General features: G+C 37.1%; 1 protein-coding gene across 3 annotated transcripts in view; it reads left to right on the top strand.

Moving 5' to 3' along the window:
* Positions 1 to 851: 851 nt before the first annotated feature.
* The window catches only part of msi (RNA-binding protein musashi), a 576,326-nt gene continuing 561,141 nt past the window's right edge, over positions 852 to 16,036 (top strand). For 2 of the 3 annotated variants that reach the window (XM_073979410.1, XM_073979402.1), the window contains exons 1-2: positions 1,014 to 1,139; positions 6,500 to 7,662. In XM_073979410.1, coding sequence (XP_073835511.1) covers positions 7,556 to 7,662 — 107 coding nt within the window. In that variant the 5' untranslated portion in view covers positions 1,014 to 1,139; positions 6,500 to 7,555. Of the gene's footprint in view, positions 1,207 to 6,499; positions 7,663 to 16,036 lie in introns of all 3 variants that reach the window. The other variant, XM_073979396.1, reaches the window with a different exon arrangement.

Below are 16,036 nucleotides of genomic sequence, written 5' to 3'. Positions count from 1 at the left end.
AACAGTGCCAAATCCTTTATCAAAGTCCAAGCCAACGGCAATCATTCCCATTTTGTTCTTCAAGCCATCTATCATATGTAGGGAAGGCAGCTGCCAATGCGTGAGTTTTGAAGTGTTCGGCTCTGAATCCGATCTGACAGTCTCTCAATATTCTTCCTATATCGATGACTCGATTGATGCGGAATAGAAGAAATCGCTCATACTGTTTCCCAAAAAGCCTATAGCTTCCACAAAGGCGAGCATCGTATCCAGAAGTGCTTCTTTCCATGAAAATAAAGAAACGCTAAATTGTCATTACTCTGCTTAATTTTGTTTCATACTCACGCAAACACAGTCTCATTGATAGGTAGCTTCTTAAGAAGATTTTATTTCAGAAAGGGGGAAACAAACAAAATGTTTGCCAGCAATAATGACACACGAATGTCCCGAGTGCGGGTGATGGTATTGAAATTCAAACAAGAATTGAGGCATTGCAAAAAATGTGCGAGTGGCATGCTCTCTCTACCGCTCTCTTTTCCGAAGTAGTGGTGAATAAGAGGACTTTCGGTAATTCACCAATATCCCATTCAGACACCACATGTAACTGTAACACAACAAATATATGTTGTGAGAATATAAAAGACAGAGAGAGAGAACACTCAAAAATATATAAAATGGTAAAAGGAGAGACCGAGATAGTGCAACAATTTCCTGTTGGCAGTTTCAACCCACCACAGATGAATGTTACAAATCACATGTGTTTTGCTGTCGCTGCTCCAGCCTGCTACTTCTTCCCAGCTTTGTTTAATTGTTTTTTGGCACACATAAAATTTGTTTCTTCTTTCCTTTGGCAAAAGCGGCGAATTGATTTCGTGTGCGGGGGGCAGCGTCAGCCGTCGTACAACATAAAACGTGATACATTTTAAACAATTTGATGCTGCTTACTTCATCGCCGCCGCTGCCTTTTTGGATGGCATTGTTGCCTTTTTGTTATTTTACCTCTTGTTGTTCACAACAAACAAACCAACTGTCAGTTTGACGTTAATAGCCATCGATTGAAGACGACGACGGTACGACAGAAAAAAAATCGTCAGAGAGAAGAAAAACGTTAAAATTGCAAAGTCAACAATTAGTGGATTTATTTCGGTGATTGTGTGTGTGTGAGTGTACAATTTTCTCATATCAATCAATGTTTATTGTGGTGGGCGAAGAGTGCGACAAGTGATGGTAAATGGAAAAATATTTGGATAACATTAAAAAAATATTTAAAAACAAATAATACAAAAATACAATTTAGTAAACTAGAAGAAGTGGAAATAATGTCATACCCTAACAACAAAATCATAAATTAAACAAATCCTCAAGAAAAGATTGAAATAATATACCTACACACTTTCCATTGTCGATCAACAATTAGAGTTTCTTCAAGATAATAGTGTTCGAAAATTGGCTAACCCATTCTTCTACGCTTCTAAGCATACGTTGTTTCTGAACAAAACATTCCGGTACCAGGACTGCTATATGGTTGTGAAATATTTGCTCATTGTGACTCGCAGAGTCGTTTTAATATAAATAGTATATATGTATATATATCTGTGGACTGAGCAGAACACAGAATATATCTTGCGACCGGTGATCTACAATTAGAGTTTCTTCATTGTAATATTGTTCCTATTCATATGGAGACCATTCTGAAAATTGGCTAACCCATTCTTTTAACGCCTCTAAGCATACGTTGTTTCCTGGCCAAACCATTTCTGGTACCAGGAATACTAAATAGATATGAAATATTTGCTCGCTGTCACTCGCAGAGTCGTCTTTAACTAAACAGTGCATTTATTATTATTTAACTTCCGTTGATCAGCGATCAGAATCGGAATTTATGCAGAAAAATGTCATGTTTCTTTACGATGAGACTGTTCCAATAAAGGCTAAGCGTGTCGATATGAAAAGTAAACGCTGGTTCAACTCGACTATCAAGGCTTGTATTGCAGATAGAGACATAGCTTATAATATATGGAAATGCTATAAAACTCCTGGACTACATGATGAATTTCGCTCCGCTCGGAGGAGAGTAAGTAGTCATATAAATCTTGCAAAAATGGAATATTACTCGACTCGATTTAGTTCCGCATTAAGTTCCAAGAGTAAGTGGAAACTCATTAATGAAATTGGTGCTGGCAAACCAACTGCTACTACTTCCGTTCAATGTGATGTAAATTACCTCAACAAATCATTCATCGATATCCCAGCTATTCCTGCAGACCTTTCTTTTTATAGCGCCAATAGCACATCTAATGACGAAATGATGAAGAATCTTTTGAGTTCCGCTGCGTCACCAATGACAAAGTCTTACGTAGTTTTAGGAGTGTTAAGTCTAATGCCATTGGTTCCGACGGTATTGACCCTAAGTTTGTCCGTATACTCCTACCACTCCCACCTTATTTTACGTATCTTTTCAACACAATACTGATCACAAGTACTTTTCCCACCCTTTGGAAACATGCCAAAATTGTTCCTGTCCCGAAATCAAATATGGAATACCGGCCTATTACTATACTACCTTTTCTATCTAAAGTCTTCGAGAAACTTATAAACGCCCAAATATCAGAATACCTCCTACACAATAGACAGCTGTCTGAGGTGCAGTCAGGTTTCCGATCAGAGCACAGTTGCATCAGCGCGTCATTAGAAGTTTCAGAGTCAATCAGATGTGACGTTGATGAGAACAAAGCATGTTTTATCGTTTTATTGGACCACTCAAAGGCTTTTGATACCGTCGATCATAACAATCTCCACATTAAACTTCGCCGTCTTTTTACAATTCCTCTTTGGAAGGCAACTGGGAAATATTGAAAAGGTACCTTTGAAAATGGTGATACTGTATAGAACGGCTTTCATCTGTTTTAAAAGCCTTCGTAAGGGCTTCTGTCTGTTTTAAAGGTCTTCGGAAGGACTTATTTTGATTAGAAGAACTTTGGAAGGGCTTATATTTTCTTAGAATGGCTTCAAAAAAGCGTATTCCGTATTCAATCCCGAAAATTGTCTAATCCATGATCCAATAGAAGAAGGAAGATCATACCCCTTCACCGTAGGAGTCTCACACCAGAATGACAATTTTTCATTGGCACAATTCGTCCTTGGAAGGCAACTGGGAAATATTGAAAACGTACTTCTGAAAATGGTGATACTGTATAGAAAAATGCGTCATTATCATGTTAAAGAACTTTAGGGTATATAATTCCTTCCGAAGGACTTTTATATAATTGTCTCTACTTTGAAGGGCTTTTATCTGTTTTAAAAGCCTTTGTAAGGGCTTCTGTCTGTTTTAAAGGTCTTCGGAAGGACTTATTTTGCTTAGAAGAACATTGGAAGGGCTTATATTTTCTTAGAATGGCTTCAGAAAAGCGTATTCCATATTCAATTCCGAAAATTGGCTGACCCATGATTCAACAAAAGAAGGAAGATCATACCCTTTCACTGTAGGAGTCTCACATCAGAATGGTAATTTTTCATTGGCACAATTCGTCTTTGGAATTCCAGAAGAGCCTCGCCAACATATTTAGTATATTTATGACAACAAACCCAAAAGTTCAAAAAAACTCTTACGACTAATTAGTTGGTTCCGTCGATAACCAACTTGACAACAAGACAGCCAATCTTCTTTTCGCAAGGTATTAAGATATAGACAAGCTTGCCGGGGACTCTATATATGGCAACTGGGAAATATAGAAAACGTACTTTTGAAAATGGTGATACCGTGTAGAAAACTGTTCTTCCCTATCAAGGTAAAGGGCCTTTACTATTTACTTGTCTGTCCTTAGAAGGGCATTTATTTGTTCGTAGGGGCTTATGTCTGTTTAAAAGAACTTTGGAAGGGCTTATATTAGCTTAGAGTGACTTCAGAAGATCGTATATCTGCTTAAGAAGTCTCCTAGTGGGCTCTTAACCGCATGGAAGCCTTCAGAAATTTGGTCTTTTTGCTGTACATAAGGCCTCGATCAGTGTTGGACGTTTTTAATTATATGAAATGGATTTTATCTGCATAGAAGGCTTTCATAAATGGTTCCATGTGTATGAAACACTTTCGAAACGTGTTTTATATGTATGGATGGTCGTTGAGGGGCTTTTGTTTAGGTCGAAATCCTTCGCTCTGTATACAACGCTTTTATATGCATCTATAGACAGGCTTGATAGGAACTCTATATTAAAGGGGCGAGGCATAAGACATAAACTGAGAAATATTTAAAACGTACTTTTTGAAATGGTGATACTAAATTGAATAAAGCCTCTAACTTAACAACGGCTTCAAAAGGGCTTATATGAACATAGTTGACCTTCAAAAGTGCTTTTGATCACCTTCTCTCTGCATACAAGGTCTTCAGAAGGGCCTATATCGGAGAAGGTATTAAGAAGTCTTTTCAAAAGTGGTTCTATCTGTAATGAAGTCCTCTTTCTATATAACATACCTTCAGTATGGCTTCCATCTGTGTGGAAGATTTTCTATATAGGGTACTGAAAAAGGCTAATATCTGTGTAGAAGATTTTCAGAGGGACTTATGTTTATATAGAAAGCAATCAGAAAGACATCAATCAATATAGAAGGCTTATATCTTTATAAAAGGCCTACAGGGGTCTTCTGTCTATGTAGAATGCTGCGAGGTCTTCGATCCATATAAAAGGCCTTCAAGAGGGAATTTATTTTTATAGAAGGCCTTCAGGAGGTCTTCTGTCTATGTAGTAAGCTGTCCGTCGAACTTCTATCTATAAATAATGTGTTCGGAAGTGCTTGCGAGGTCTTCTATCCACATAGAAGGCCTTCAAAAGAGGTATAGAAGTCATATGGCTATGTAGAAATCCGTCAGTAGGGCTTCTATTTATAAATAAGATCTTCGGAAGGGCTTAAGAGACATTCTATTCATATAGAAGACCTTCAAGAGGTCTTCGTTCTAAGTAGAAAGCCGTCAGCAGGGCATCCATTTATAAATTAGATCTTCGAAAGGGTTTCAGAGGTCTGATATCTATATAGAAGGTCTTTAACAGGGATTATATTTATAAAAGGCTTTCAGGAGGTCTTCTGTCTAAGTAAAAAAAACACCAGTGAGGCTTTTGTTTACAAATTAGGTGTTCGGAAGGGTATTATAGGTATTCCATCCATATAGAAAGCCTTCAAAAAGGTTTCTATCTGTATAGAAGTCTTATGGCTAAGTAGAAATCCGTCAGTAGGGCTTCTATTTATAAATATGATCTTCGGAAGGGCTTAAGAGGTATTTTATTCATATAGAAGACCTTCAAGAGGTCTTCGTTCTAAGTAGAAAACCGTCAGCAGGGCATCCATTTATAAATTAGATCTTCGAAAGGGTTTCAGAGGTCTGATATCTATATAGAAGGTCTTTAACAGGGATTATATTTATAAAAGGCTTTCAGGAGGTCTTCTGTCTAAGTAAAAAAACACCAGTGAGGCTTTTGCTTACAAATTAGGTGTTCGGAAGGGTATTATAGGTATTCCATCCATATAGAAAGCCTTCAAAAAGGTTTCTATATGTATAGAGGTCTCCTGTCTAAGTAGAAATCCGTCAGTAGGGTTTAAATTTATAAACAAAGTCTTCGGAAGGGCTTCAGAAGTCTTCTATACTTTAGCAGAGATTCTATCTTTATAAAAGGCCTTCAGGAGGTCTTATGTTTAAGTAGAAATCAGTCATTAGGGCTTCAATTTATAAATTAGGTCTTCGGAAGGGCTTGAAAGGCTTTCTATTCATATAGAAGCCCTAAAGGGGCATTCTATCTTTATAGAAGGCCTTCAGGGGTCTTCTGTCTATGTAGAAAGCTGTCCGTAGGACTTCTATGTATAAATAATGTGTTCGGAAGGGCTTCAGAGGTCATCTATCCATATAGAAGGCCTCCAAGAAGGATTCTATCTTTATAGAAAAACTTCACAAGAGCTTCTCTTTCAGTAGAAAGCCATTATTAGGGTTTATATTTGCAAATTAGGTCTTCGGAAGGGCTTTTATCTATTAAGAAGGCCTTCAAGAAGGCTTCTTTCTTTATAGAAGGACTTCAGGAGGTATCTGTCTAAGTAGAAAGTTGTCCGTAGCACTTCTATTTAAAAATCAGGCCTTCGGAAGGGCTTAAGAAGGTCTTCAAGAGGGATTCCATCTTTATAGAAGACCTTCATGAGGTCTTATCTCTGGGTAGAAAGCTGTCAGTAGGTCTTCTATTTATAAACTAGATCTTCGGAAGAGTTTTTATAAATTTCTTAAAATAAATTAAATGAAATAAATAATTCCCCCAAAAATCAGTTTATAAATTAGGTCTTCTGAAGGGCTCCAGGGGACTTCTTTCCATTAAAAAGGCCTTCATGAAAGCTTCTATCTTTATAGAAGGCCTCCTGGAGGTCTTCTTTTTGTGTAGTAAGCTGTCAATAAATCTTCTATTTATAGACGAGGTCTTCGGAAGACCTTCACATTTTATTTCGAAATAGAAAAAAAAACTTATGATCTCTATTTTCATTTCTTTTCAGGTGTCAATATCGGAAATATTAGAAATAATAATCACCCAACAATCAACAAAATCTTGAAAAATCAACAAACAAATTCTCAACTATTTACTCTAATTTTAAAGAAAAATAAAAGCAAACAAATCTCTGTTTGTCGTCGTTTCTTCCAAAATACAACAACAATATCAACAGATTGCTCAAGTCAAAATTGTCTTTGATTTTTGTTTGTTTTGCCGTAACACCGTAACGTGTCTTCTTCCTGCTTGATTAAACCTACTTTGAGACGACATTCTATGGTGTCTTTTTTTCGAAATAAAAAAGATATTAACAAATAAAACAAAAAATATCACTGCCCGCGTTTCTAGCTAAACGAGGAATATAACAATTTTAAGAAGAAAGAAACAACAACACAAGCCCAAACACCATAATCATCATCACTATAAGTGCTCGTTCTTCTACTGCTGCTCAACTTTAAAGAGATAAAGTTCAAAGGAAACACCAAACAACAACAACAACGACACCGAGAAATCTACAAATCTCCCTCAAGAATTTTGCCTTCTTATTGTGTGCTTCGGAGCTCTAGTTGAAATTTTCGTTTTCTCGGTGTGAGAAAGCCCACTGTGAATGTAATTGTATGTGTGTTTTTTATCTAAGCCGCGACCCCTCACACACAACAACAAACACATGCTTTGTGTTTGAGTGTTCATTAGAAAAAATAAAAAATAAATAAAATATAAAAAAAAATATTTGAAAAAAATAATTTTGTGAGAATTTAAAAATTCTTGGAAAAAAAAAATAAAATATTAATTTCGAAAAGAAAAATCACAACAAAGAAAAATATGCACCAGTGCAACAAAGCCTTTTAAATATTTAATTCCCCCAGAAAAAAATCTCTGAAAAAGGCAAGAAAGAAAAAAGAAAATCCTTAAAAAAGTGTAAATCATTGCATTGTGAAAAGAAATAAGTGAAAAAGAAAGTGTCGTCGTCTCCCGTCTCCGTTTGTATTCATCGTTGCTGATTGATTTGATTTTCCTGCTGCCGAGCGTATTATCCCCTTAACGTTTCACAATTTTCACAAATATGCTATTCGAAAATCCCGCTGTAGCTGCCAAGCTACCGTTCCCGTATAATGTACCCCCGCCGCTACAGGCCGCAGCCGCCGCAGCAGCAGCTGTTCCAAATTTAAGGTGAGTTAAATTTTTTTAAAACTCTTTTTAAGGGCTTGAAGGATCTACACCTTGGTCTGTAGAAAATGTCTTAAGAAGAGATTCTATCTTCTATCTAAAAAGGCCTTCAGGATAGCTTCTTCCTATATAGAAGGTCCTCAGAGGCTTCTATCAGTATACATGATCTTCAGAAGAGCTTACGGTCACTTCCTAGCTGGTTAGAAAGCTTTCTGGTGGGCTTCTAGCAGCAAAGATGCCGATCAGGAATGTTTATATATGAATAAATGACCTACAGGAAGGATCTATTTGTATGTAAAGGAGGATTCTTTCTGTAGAGATAGCATTAAGAAGACTTCTATATGTAGGCAAGGTCTTCACGAGAGTTCTATCTGTATAGAAAGCCTTCAGGAGGGTTCCATCTATACAGTATGCTTCCTGAAAGCTTCTACTTGTATAGAAGGCCTTCGGAAGTATTCTATTGATGCAGAAACACTTCAGCAGGTTTTCTATTTCTAAAGAGAGGCTTCAATAGCTTCAGAAGGCCTTCTGAAAAAAGGAAGAGGGACGGCAGGAGAATTATATCTGTATTGAAAACCTTCAGGGGAATTCTACCTATATAAAAAACATTCTGGACCGCCTATTCAATTTGAATGCCTTCAAGAGGGTTCTGTCTGTTTGGAAAACCTTCAGGAATGATTATACTGTATATAAGGCTTTCTGGGAGGCTTCTGTCTGTATATAAGACTTTCAGAAAGGTTTATATATGTATGTATAGAAGGCCTTCATGAATGGTTTACCTATACGGAAAGAGCTTTTGAAATGTATAAAAAGACTTTAGGAGGGCTTTTCTCTCTGTAAAGAACGGTTTCGGTGAGCTCCTATTTCTATAGAAGACCTTCACGAGGCATTCTATAGGTATAGAAGACCACTACGAGGATTTTCATCTCTTTAGAAAGTTTTTTTATCTCTATAGAAGACCTATATAAAGGTTTCTATCTCTTCAGAAAGGCATCTATTTCTTCACAAGCCCTTCAGTACGGCTTCTATCTGCATAGAAGACCATTAGGAGGGCTTCTGTGTGCATATCTTTATAAAAGACTTAAGGAAGCCGTCTATCTCTTCAGAATGCCTTAAGGCCTCTTTATAAAAGGTTTTCATAGGGATTCTATCTGTATCGAAGGCCTTCGAAGGGATTCTATCTGCATAAAAGACCTTCAGGAGGGCTTTTATCTCCATAAAATACCTTCACGAGGACTTTATACTTTAGAATACCTTTAGGAAGTTTTCTAACTGTACATAAAGCCTTCAGGATGTGTTCTATATGTATAGAAGACCCTCGTGAGTGTTTCTATCTCTTCGGAGCACCTTCAGGGAGGCTTTTATATTATCAGAAAGCCTTTAAGGAAGCTTCTATCTGTATAGAAGGTATTTAATAAGACTCCTTACTTTATAGTAGAGCATATGCCTTCAGGAGAGCTTTTATCTCTATAGAATACATTTAGTAGGGCTCTTATATGTAAATAAAGCTTTCGGAGGGCTTTTATCTCTATAAAATACCTTTACGAGGACTTTATCCTTTAGAAGACCTTTAGGAGGTACATAAAACCCTCGGCATCTGTTCTATCTGACCTTCGCCAGTGCTTCTATCTCTTCAGAACGCCTTCAAGGAGGCTTCTATATCTTCAAAAGGCCTTTAAGGAAAGTTCTATCTGTATAGAAGACCCCTTAATTTATCGGATGACATTTAGAAGGGTTTCTCTCGATATAGGAGGCCTTCGGAAGAATTTTATCTGTATGAAAGGCCTTGCAAGGCTTTCTATTCTATTCGGAGGAATTCTGTCTATATAGATGATCTTCAGGAGAGCGTCTATCTTTATAGAAATCCTTTATAGGGGGGTCATCTCTATAGAAGGCCTTCGAAGGTATTTTATCTGTATAGAAGACCTTCAGGAGGGCTTTTATCCTTATAGAAGATCTTTGGGATGTCTTCTAAGTGTATAGAAGGCCTTTATGAACGTGCCTATATTTTCAAAAGGCCTTCGGAGGGATACTATCCGTACAGAAGGTCTTTAGGGGGGCTTCCATATGTATAATGTATAAAAGACTTTCAAGGCCTTTATCTGCATAAAATTCCGTCAGAAGGCTTCTATCTACAAAGAAGGTCTTCAGAAAGGCTCTATCTGCCTTCAGAAGAGCTTCTATGTCTGTAGAATACATTTAATAGGGCTATTATCTGAAAATAAAGCTTTCGGAGCGATTCTATGTGTAGAGGAGGTATTTAGGAAGATTTCTGCATCTATAGAAGGTCTTCGGAGGGTGTATATCTGTACAGAAGACCTTTCGGGGGCTTCCATATTTATAAAAATCCTTCAAGAAGGTTTCTAAAAGTATAGAAGATCTGCGCAAAGGCTTCTTTCTATCTGCATAAAATGCCTTCAGGAGGCTTCTATCTACAGAGAAGGTCTTCAGAAAGGTTCTATCTGCCTTCAGAAGGGCTTTTATATCTATAGAATGCATTTAATAGGACTCTTATCTGTAAATAAAGCTTTCGGAGTTATTCTATCTGTAAAGGATGCCTTTAGGAAGACTTGTGTATCTAACGAAGGCCTTCGAAGGGTGTATTTCTGTACAGAAGGCCTTTCGGGCGGCTGCCTTATGTATAAAAGCCCTTCGAAAAGGTTTCTAAAAATATAGAAGACCTTCACAAAGGCTTCTATCTGCATAAAATGCCTTCAGGAGGCATCTATCTATATCGAAGGTCTTCAGAAAGGTTCTATCTGCCTTTAAGTTGGCTTCTATCCCTACATAAAGCCTTCAGGAAGGCTTTTATCTGTACAGAAGGCCTTCAGGAAGACTTATATCTATATAGAAGACCTTCTGGAATGCTTTTATCAGTACAGAAGGCTTGCTGGAGTCCAGAAAAACTCCTATCTGGCTCGAAGGCCTTTAGTGGGACTTCTAAGGTACAAAAGACGATCAAAAAAAGCCTTATATCTGTATAGAAGGCCTTCAGCAGAGCATCTCTCTTTATAGACGGTTTTCAGGAGGGCTTTGATTGGTATGGAAGGTTTTAAAAGCCTTTCAGGAGGGCTTCTGTCTGTATTGAAGATCATTTGTAAGGCTTTTATGTGCATATATACCATCAGAAGGATTTATATCTCTATAGATGGTCATCAGAAGAACTTCTATATTTATCTAGACTTTAGGAGTGCTTCAATTGGTGTGGAAGGCCTTCAAAGAGGCCTCAGTCAATATCGAAGAGTCCTCTATCAGCATAGATACCTTTGCAAAGAGTTCTAAACATTATAAAGTCCTTCCCGAGGATTTTTGTCTATATAGAAGCCCTTCACAATGCCTTCTATCTTTATAGAATTCCTTCAGAAGACGTTTTTATCTTCATAAATGTCTCTAGAAAGATATTCGTTTATACAGAGGGTCTTCAGGAGGACTTTTGTCTTTATAGAAGGCACTTAAAGGGTTTCTTATAATATAGAAGTCCTAAATAGTCTTTTGTCGGCATTATAGGCTTTAGACTGTATAGGAAGCCTTTAATAGTGCTTCTATCCGCATAGAATCCTTACGAAAGTCTTATATCTGTACAGAAGGCTTTTAGACGCACTTCGCTTTATATGGACGCCCTTCAGAATGCCTTCTATCGTTATATAAGGCCTTCAGAAGGGCCTATAATTTTTTAGAAGACTCAAAAGAGTTTCTTTATGCAGACGAAGCCTTCAGTCTCTACAAAAGGTCTTATATTTGCGTAGAGAGCTTTAGAAATGCATCTAACATATAAAACACCTTCAGGAATACATCTTTTTGTATAAAAGGTCTTTAGAATTTCTTCTAAGACCTACCTTAGTCTGTATTAAAGACCGTCAAAAGGGCTTTTCTTTTCATAAAACCTTAAAAAGATTTCCATTTATACAGAAGGCCTCCAGGATGACTTCCTTCTTCACAGAAGGCCTCAAAAGGGTTTTCAATAATATAGAAGTCCTCCAAAAGTCTTTTATCAACATTCTAGCCCTTCAGACTGTATAGAAAGCTTCATAATGGGCTTATGTCTGTATAGAAGCGTTACCAAAGGTTTCTATCTGTATAGAAGGCTTTTAGGAGGACTTCGATTCATTTGAGAGGCATGCGGAATGCATTATATCTTTCAATAAGGCATTTAGAAGGTCTTATAATTGTATAGAAAGACTCCAAAGGTTTTCTATATACATACAAGGCCCGCAGAATGTACAAATGGCCGTGAAAAGTTTTTATATCTGAGAAGAGATCTTTAAAAATACTTCCAACAATATAGAAGACTTTCAGGAAGACTTCTTTCTATATAGAAAGTCTTCAGTATATCTCCTTTCCTTATAGAAGGCCTTGAAAAGGGTTTTTATTGCATAGAAGGTGTCCAAAGGTCTTCCAGCTGCCTAAGAGGCATTCAATATGTGTAGAAGACCTTCAAAAGGGCTTCCATCTGCATTGAGGTCTTCAGAAGCACTTCCATCTATATAGAAAGCCTTCAGAAAGATCTTAGAAGTGACGTTCTACGTCATGAATAACGTATATAAATATTGTCAGTTATGCCAAATTGATCTCTCGGCAGTAAATCTAAAGGGAAAATGGTCTTTCGAGTTACAAATTGATCAAATGTGTTTATGTGAGTGCTCATAGGGCCTTCCTTCTTTATAGGAGGACTTTAGAAGGGCTTCTAATTGTACAGAAAGCCTTCCATCTGCCAAGCATTCATTGGATTGTTCGTTATACACATTTTCCAACATGAAAATAGGTGAAAATAATGGTCCTTCGCCTAGATTATTCTCTTATACACAGCTGTCATTTTCTAACGGAACATATAGAAGGCTTTTAGGAGGACTTCTGTTCATATGAGAGGCCTGCGGAATGCAGAAAGGCCTATAATTGTATAGAAAGACTCCAAAGGTTTTCTATATGTATACAAGGCCCGAAGAATGTACAAATGGCCGTCAAAAGGTTTTATATCTGAGAAGAGATCTTTAAAAAGACTTCCAACAATATAGAACACTTTCAGGAAGACTTCTTTCCATATAGAAATTCTTCAGAATATCTCCTTTCCTTATAGAAGGCCTTGAAAACGGTTTTTATTGCATAGAAGGTGTCCAAAGATCTTCCAGCTGCCTAAGATGCATTCAATCTGTGTAGAAGACCTTCAAAAGGGCTTCCATCTGCATAGAGGCCTTCAGAAGCACTTCCATCTATATAGAAAGTCTTTAGAAAGATCATTGAATTGAATTCTACGTTCGACGTCATGAATAACGTTTTAAATACTGTCAGTTATGCCAAATTGATCTCTCGGTAGTAAACCTAAAGGGGAAATGGTCCTTCTAGTTACAATTTGATCAAATGTGTTTATTTGAGTGTTCAGAGGGCCTTCCTTCTTTATAGGAGGACTTTAGAAGGGCTTCTAATTGTACAGAAGGCCTTCCATCTGCCAAGCATTCATTGGATTATTCGTTATGCACATTTTCCAACATGGAAATATGTGAAAATAATGGTACTTCGGCTAGATGATTGTCTAATACACAGCTGTCATTTTCTAACGGAACATATAGAAGGCTTTTAGGAGGCCTTCGGTTCATATGAGAGGCCTGCGGAATGCATTATACTTTAAATAAGGCGATCAGAAAGGCTTATAATTGTACAGAAAGACTCCTAAGGTTTTCTATATGCATACAAGGCCCGCAGTATGTTCAAATGACCGTCAAAAGGTTTTATATCTAAGAACAGATCTTTAAACTCTTTCAGGAAGACTTCTTTCTATATAGAAAGTCTTCAGAACAGCTCCTTTCATTATAGAAGGCCTTGAGAAGGGTTTTTATTGCATAGAAGGTGTCCAAAGGTTTTTCAGCTGCCTAAGAGGCATTCAATCTGTTTAGAAGACCTTCAAAAGGGCTTCCATCTGCATTGAGGTCATCAGAAGCACTTCCATCTATATAGAATGTCTTCAGAAAGATCTTTGAAGTGAATTCTACGTTCGACGTCATAAATAACGGATATAAATATTGTCAATTATGCCAAAATAGTCCTTCGATAATAAATCTAAAGGGAACAATTGTCCTTCGAGTTAGAAATTGGTCAAATGTGTTTATTTAAGTCAGGAGGAGGCATTGTGACTCACAAGAGAGCCCATGTGCTCTAAGTGACCGTAAATTTGTTATCGCTCACAGCCTGTGTATATGCTAACACGTTGTGAACAACAACAAATTTACGCTCATTGAGAGCACAAGAGAGACCCAAAAATGTTCTCTGCCTCACTCTGATTTAAGTGTTCATAGGGCCTTCTTTCTTCAGATGAGGCATTTAGAAGGGCTTCTCATTGTATTGGAGGCCTCTCCAAGTTTTCCTTTTGCCAAGCATTCATTGGACTATTTATTATACAGATTTTCTTTGTCAAGATGAAAATAGGCCTTTCTTTCCTTCCTAAAATGGTAACGGAGCTTCGAAAAGGTCCTCAACAAAAATCAACTAAGAAATTGGAAATTACGCAGGACTTTTCCATATGGTTTATCTCTTTTCTCCTGCTCTCTCTTTTGGAAAAACTTCAAATCAATTAAACTTGAACTTATCTCGCACAAAAAAGAAACCAATTAGCATTGAAAACTATGCAAGTCTCGAAGTAAACAGCACACCCAGAATTCTTGGATATTTTCTGTGTGGTTGTTGCTGCTGTTGTTGTATTTATTTTTTCTATATAAAAATGATTTGTTAATAATTTGTTACGATTGCAAATCGTTTCAATACAAAGCATATTAATTGCAAATGCCTTTTGAATTGGCGGTAGAAGGTTGATGGTTTATCGATCGTGCGGGGTATGTAGTGCACTGTGACTGTAGGTTGGGTGGCTGGCTCGGTTGCTGTTTAGCTTTGTCTCGCCGACGGCGGCATATGGCGCTGCTGGGGTAATTTATGCGCTATTTTTTCATTCTCATTTTCATTGACATGGTGTCGTTATGCCTTATTTTATCCGTCTGGTTTGCCTTATTCGTGCGTTTTAAGTGTTCTCTGTTGTATTTGTTGCTTTTTAAAATTTCTACAAAGTTTGCTTTTGAATTTGTTGTTTTGTTTTTGTCATGAATCGGCTACAATTTTATTTCAATGTGCGATAAATTAAAGCAACAACCACAAAAACAACAATTATTGGAAAAATAATTGCAAATAAAATTAAATGTGATTGCGAACGCTATATGAGTCGCTACGTTCTAGGCAAATGGCATATATAATACGATTATTGAAAATAAACTACCACAACAAAAATAATATCACGACAATTTTATGCGGCAAATTTCCAAGATTTATTTGGCTTGAAAATCTTTCACCAAGAATACGGAATAGATTTTCTTATCAAAGATGAAAGGTGGACTTCTTTGTATAAGACTGGTTACTATCTGTATTGAAAGCCTTTAGGCCGGCCGACATGACAACGTGGTTGATTAACTCTGAAGTACTTATTCATCCGGGTTTATGATGTGAATGAGAATTACTTGCTGAGGTAAACTAAAAGGGAAGGCTCTGAAGTCAAACAATCCTTTATAAAAATGCTATGATGCATCAAATTTTCGTGTCGTGTGACCATTAAACATTTGTCTTATAGAATACCATATCGCAGCAGGGACTACTATTACCCAATGACGAGGTTATAGAGTACTTTTTGGTAGACATAAATCTGCTAACCCTTTATTTTAATAGGAACAAGTCTCACCAAATCTGCACAGAGGCCTTTAGGGAAACTCACATCTATATAGAAGGCCTTAAGGAGATCTTCTGCATATATAGAATGCCTTGAGCATGCCTTATTCCTTTAAAGCAGGCTTTAATAATAGCTTCTATATTTATAAAATGGCGTTAAAGGTCTTCCATGAGCATAAAATGCCTTCAATCTCTATACTTTTAAAAGGGCTTATATATGCATAGAGGACTTTAGAATGACTTCTGTCTAAATATAAGGACTTGAAGAAGACTTCTGCCTATAAAGAAAACATTCAGATTGACGTCAATCTTAACAGAAGTCCTTTAATGGTCCCCTATTTGTATACAAGGCCTTCAGTCTGCATAGAAGGCCTTCAAAAGTGCTTCTATCGGCGTAGAGACCCTTAGAAAGTCTTCTTCCTATAAAAAAGGGCTTCAGGATGACTTCCGCGTATAAAGTAGGCCTTTAAAATGCCTTATATATTAATCGAAGGCGTCCAGATGACCTCGTCTTTGATAGAAGCTCTCCACAGGTCCTCTAACTGAATATAAGGGGTTAAGTTTGTTTATAAAGCTTTCAAAAGCATATCTATGCAGATAGAAGCCCTTTTGGAGAATTTCCGTCTATACATAAAGATTCCAGGGGGCTTCTAGCTACATAGAGGTCTTTGTAGAAAAT

The sequence above is a fragment of the Musca autumnalis genome, unplaced genomic scaffold, assembly GCF_047663935.1.
Source record: "Musca autumnalis isolate F117 unplaced genomic scaffold, ASM4766393v1 scaffold_1, whole genome shotgun sequence".
NCBI lineage: Eukaryota > Metazoa > Arthropoda > Insecta > Diptera > Muscidae > Musca > Musca autumnalis.
This window is presented reverse-complemented; position numbering and strand designations above follow the sequence as displayed.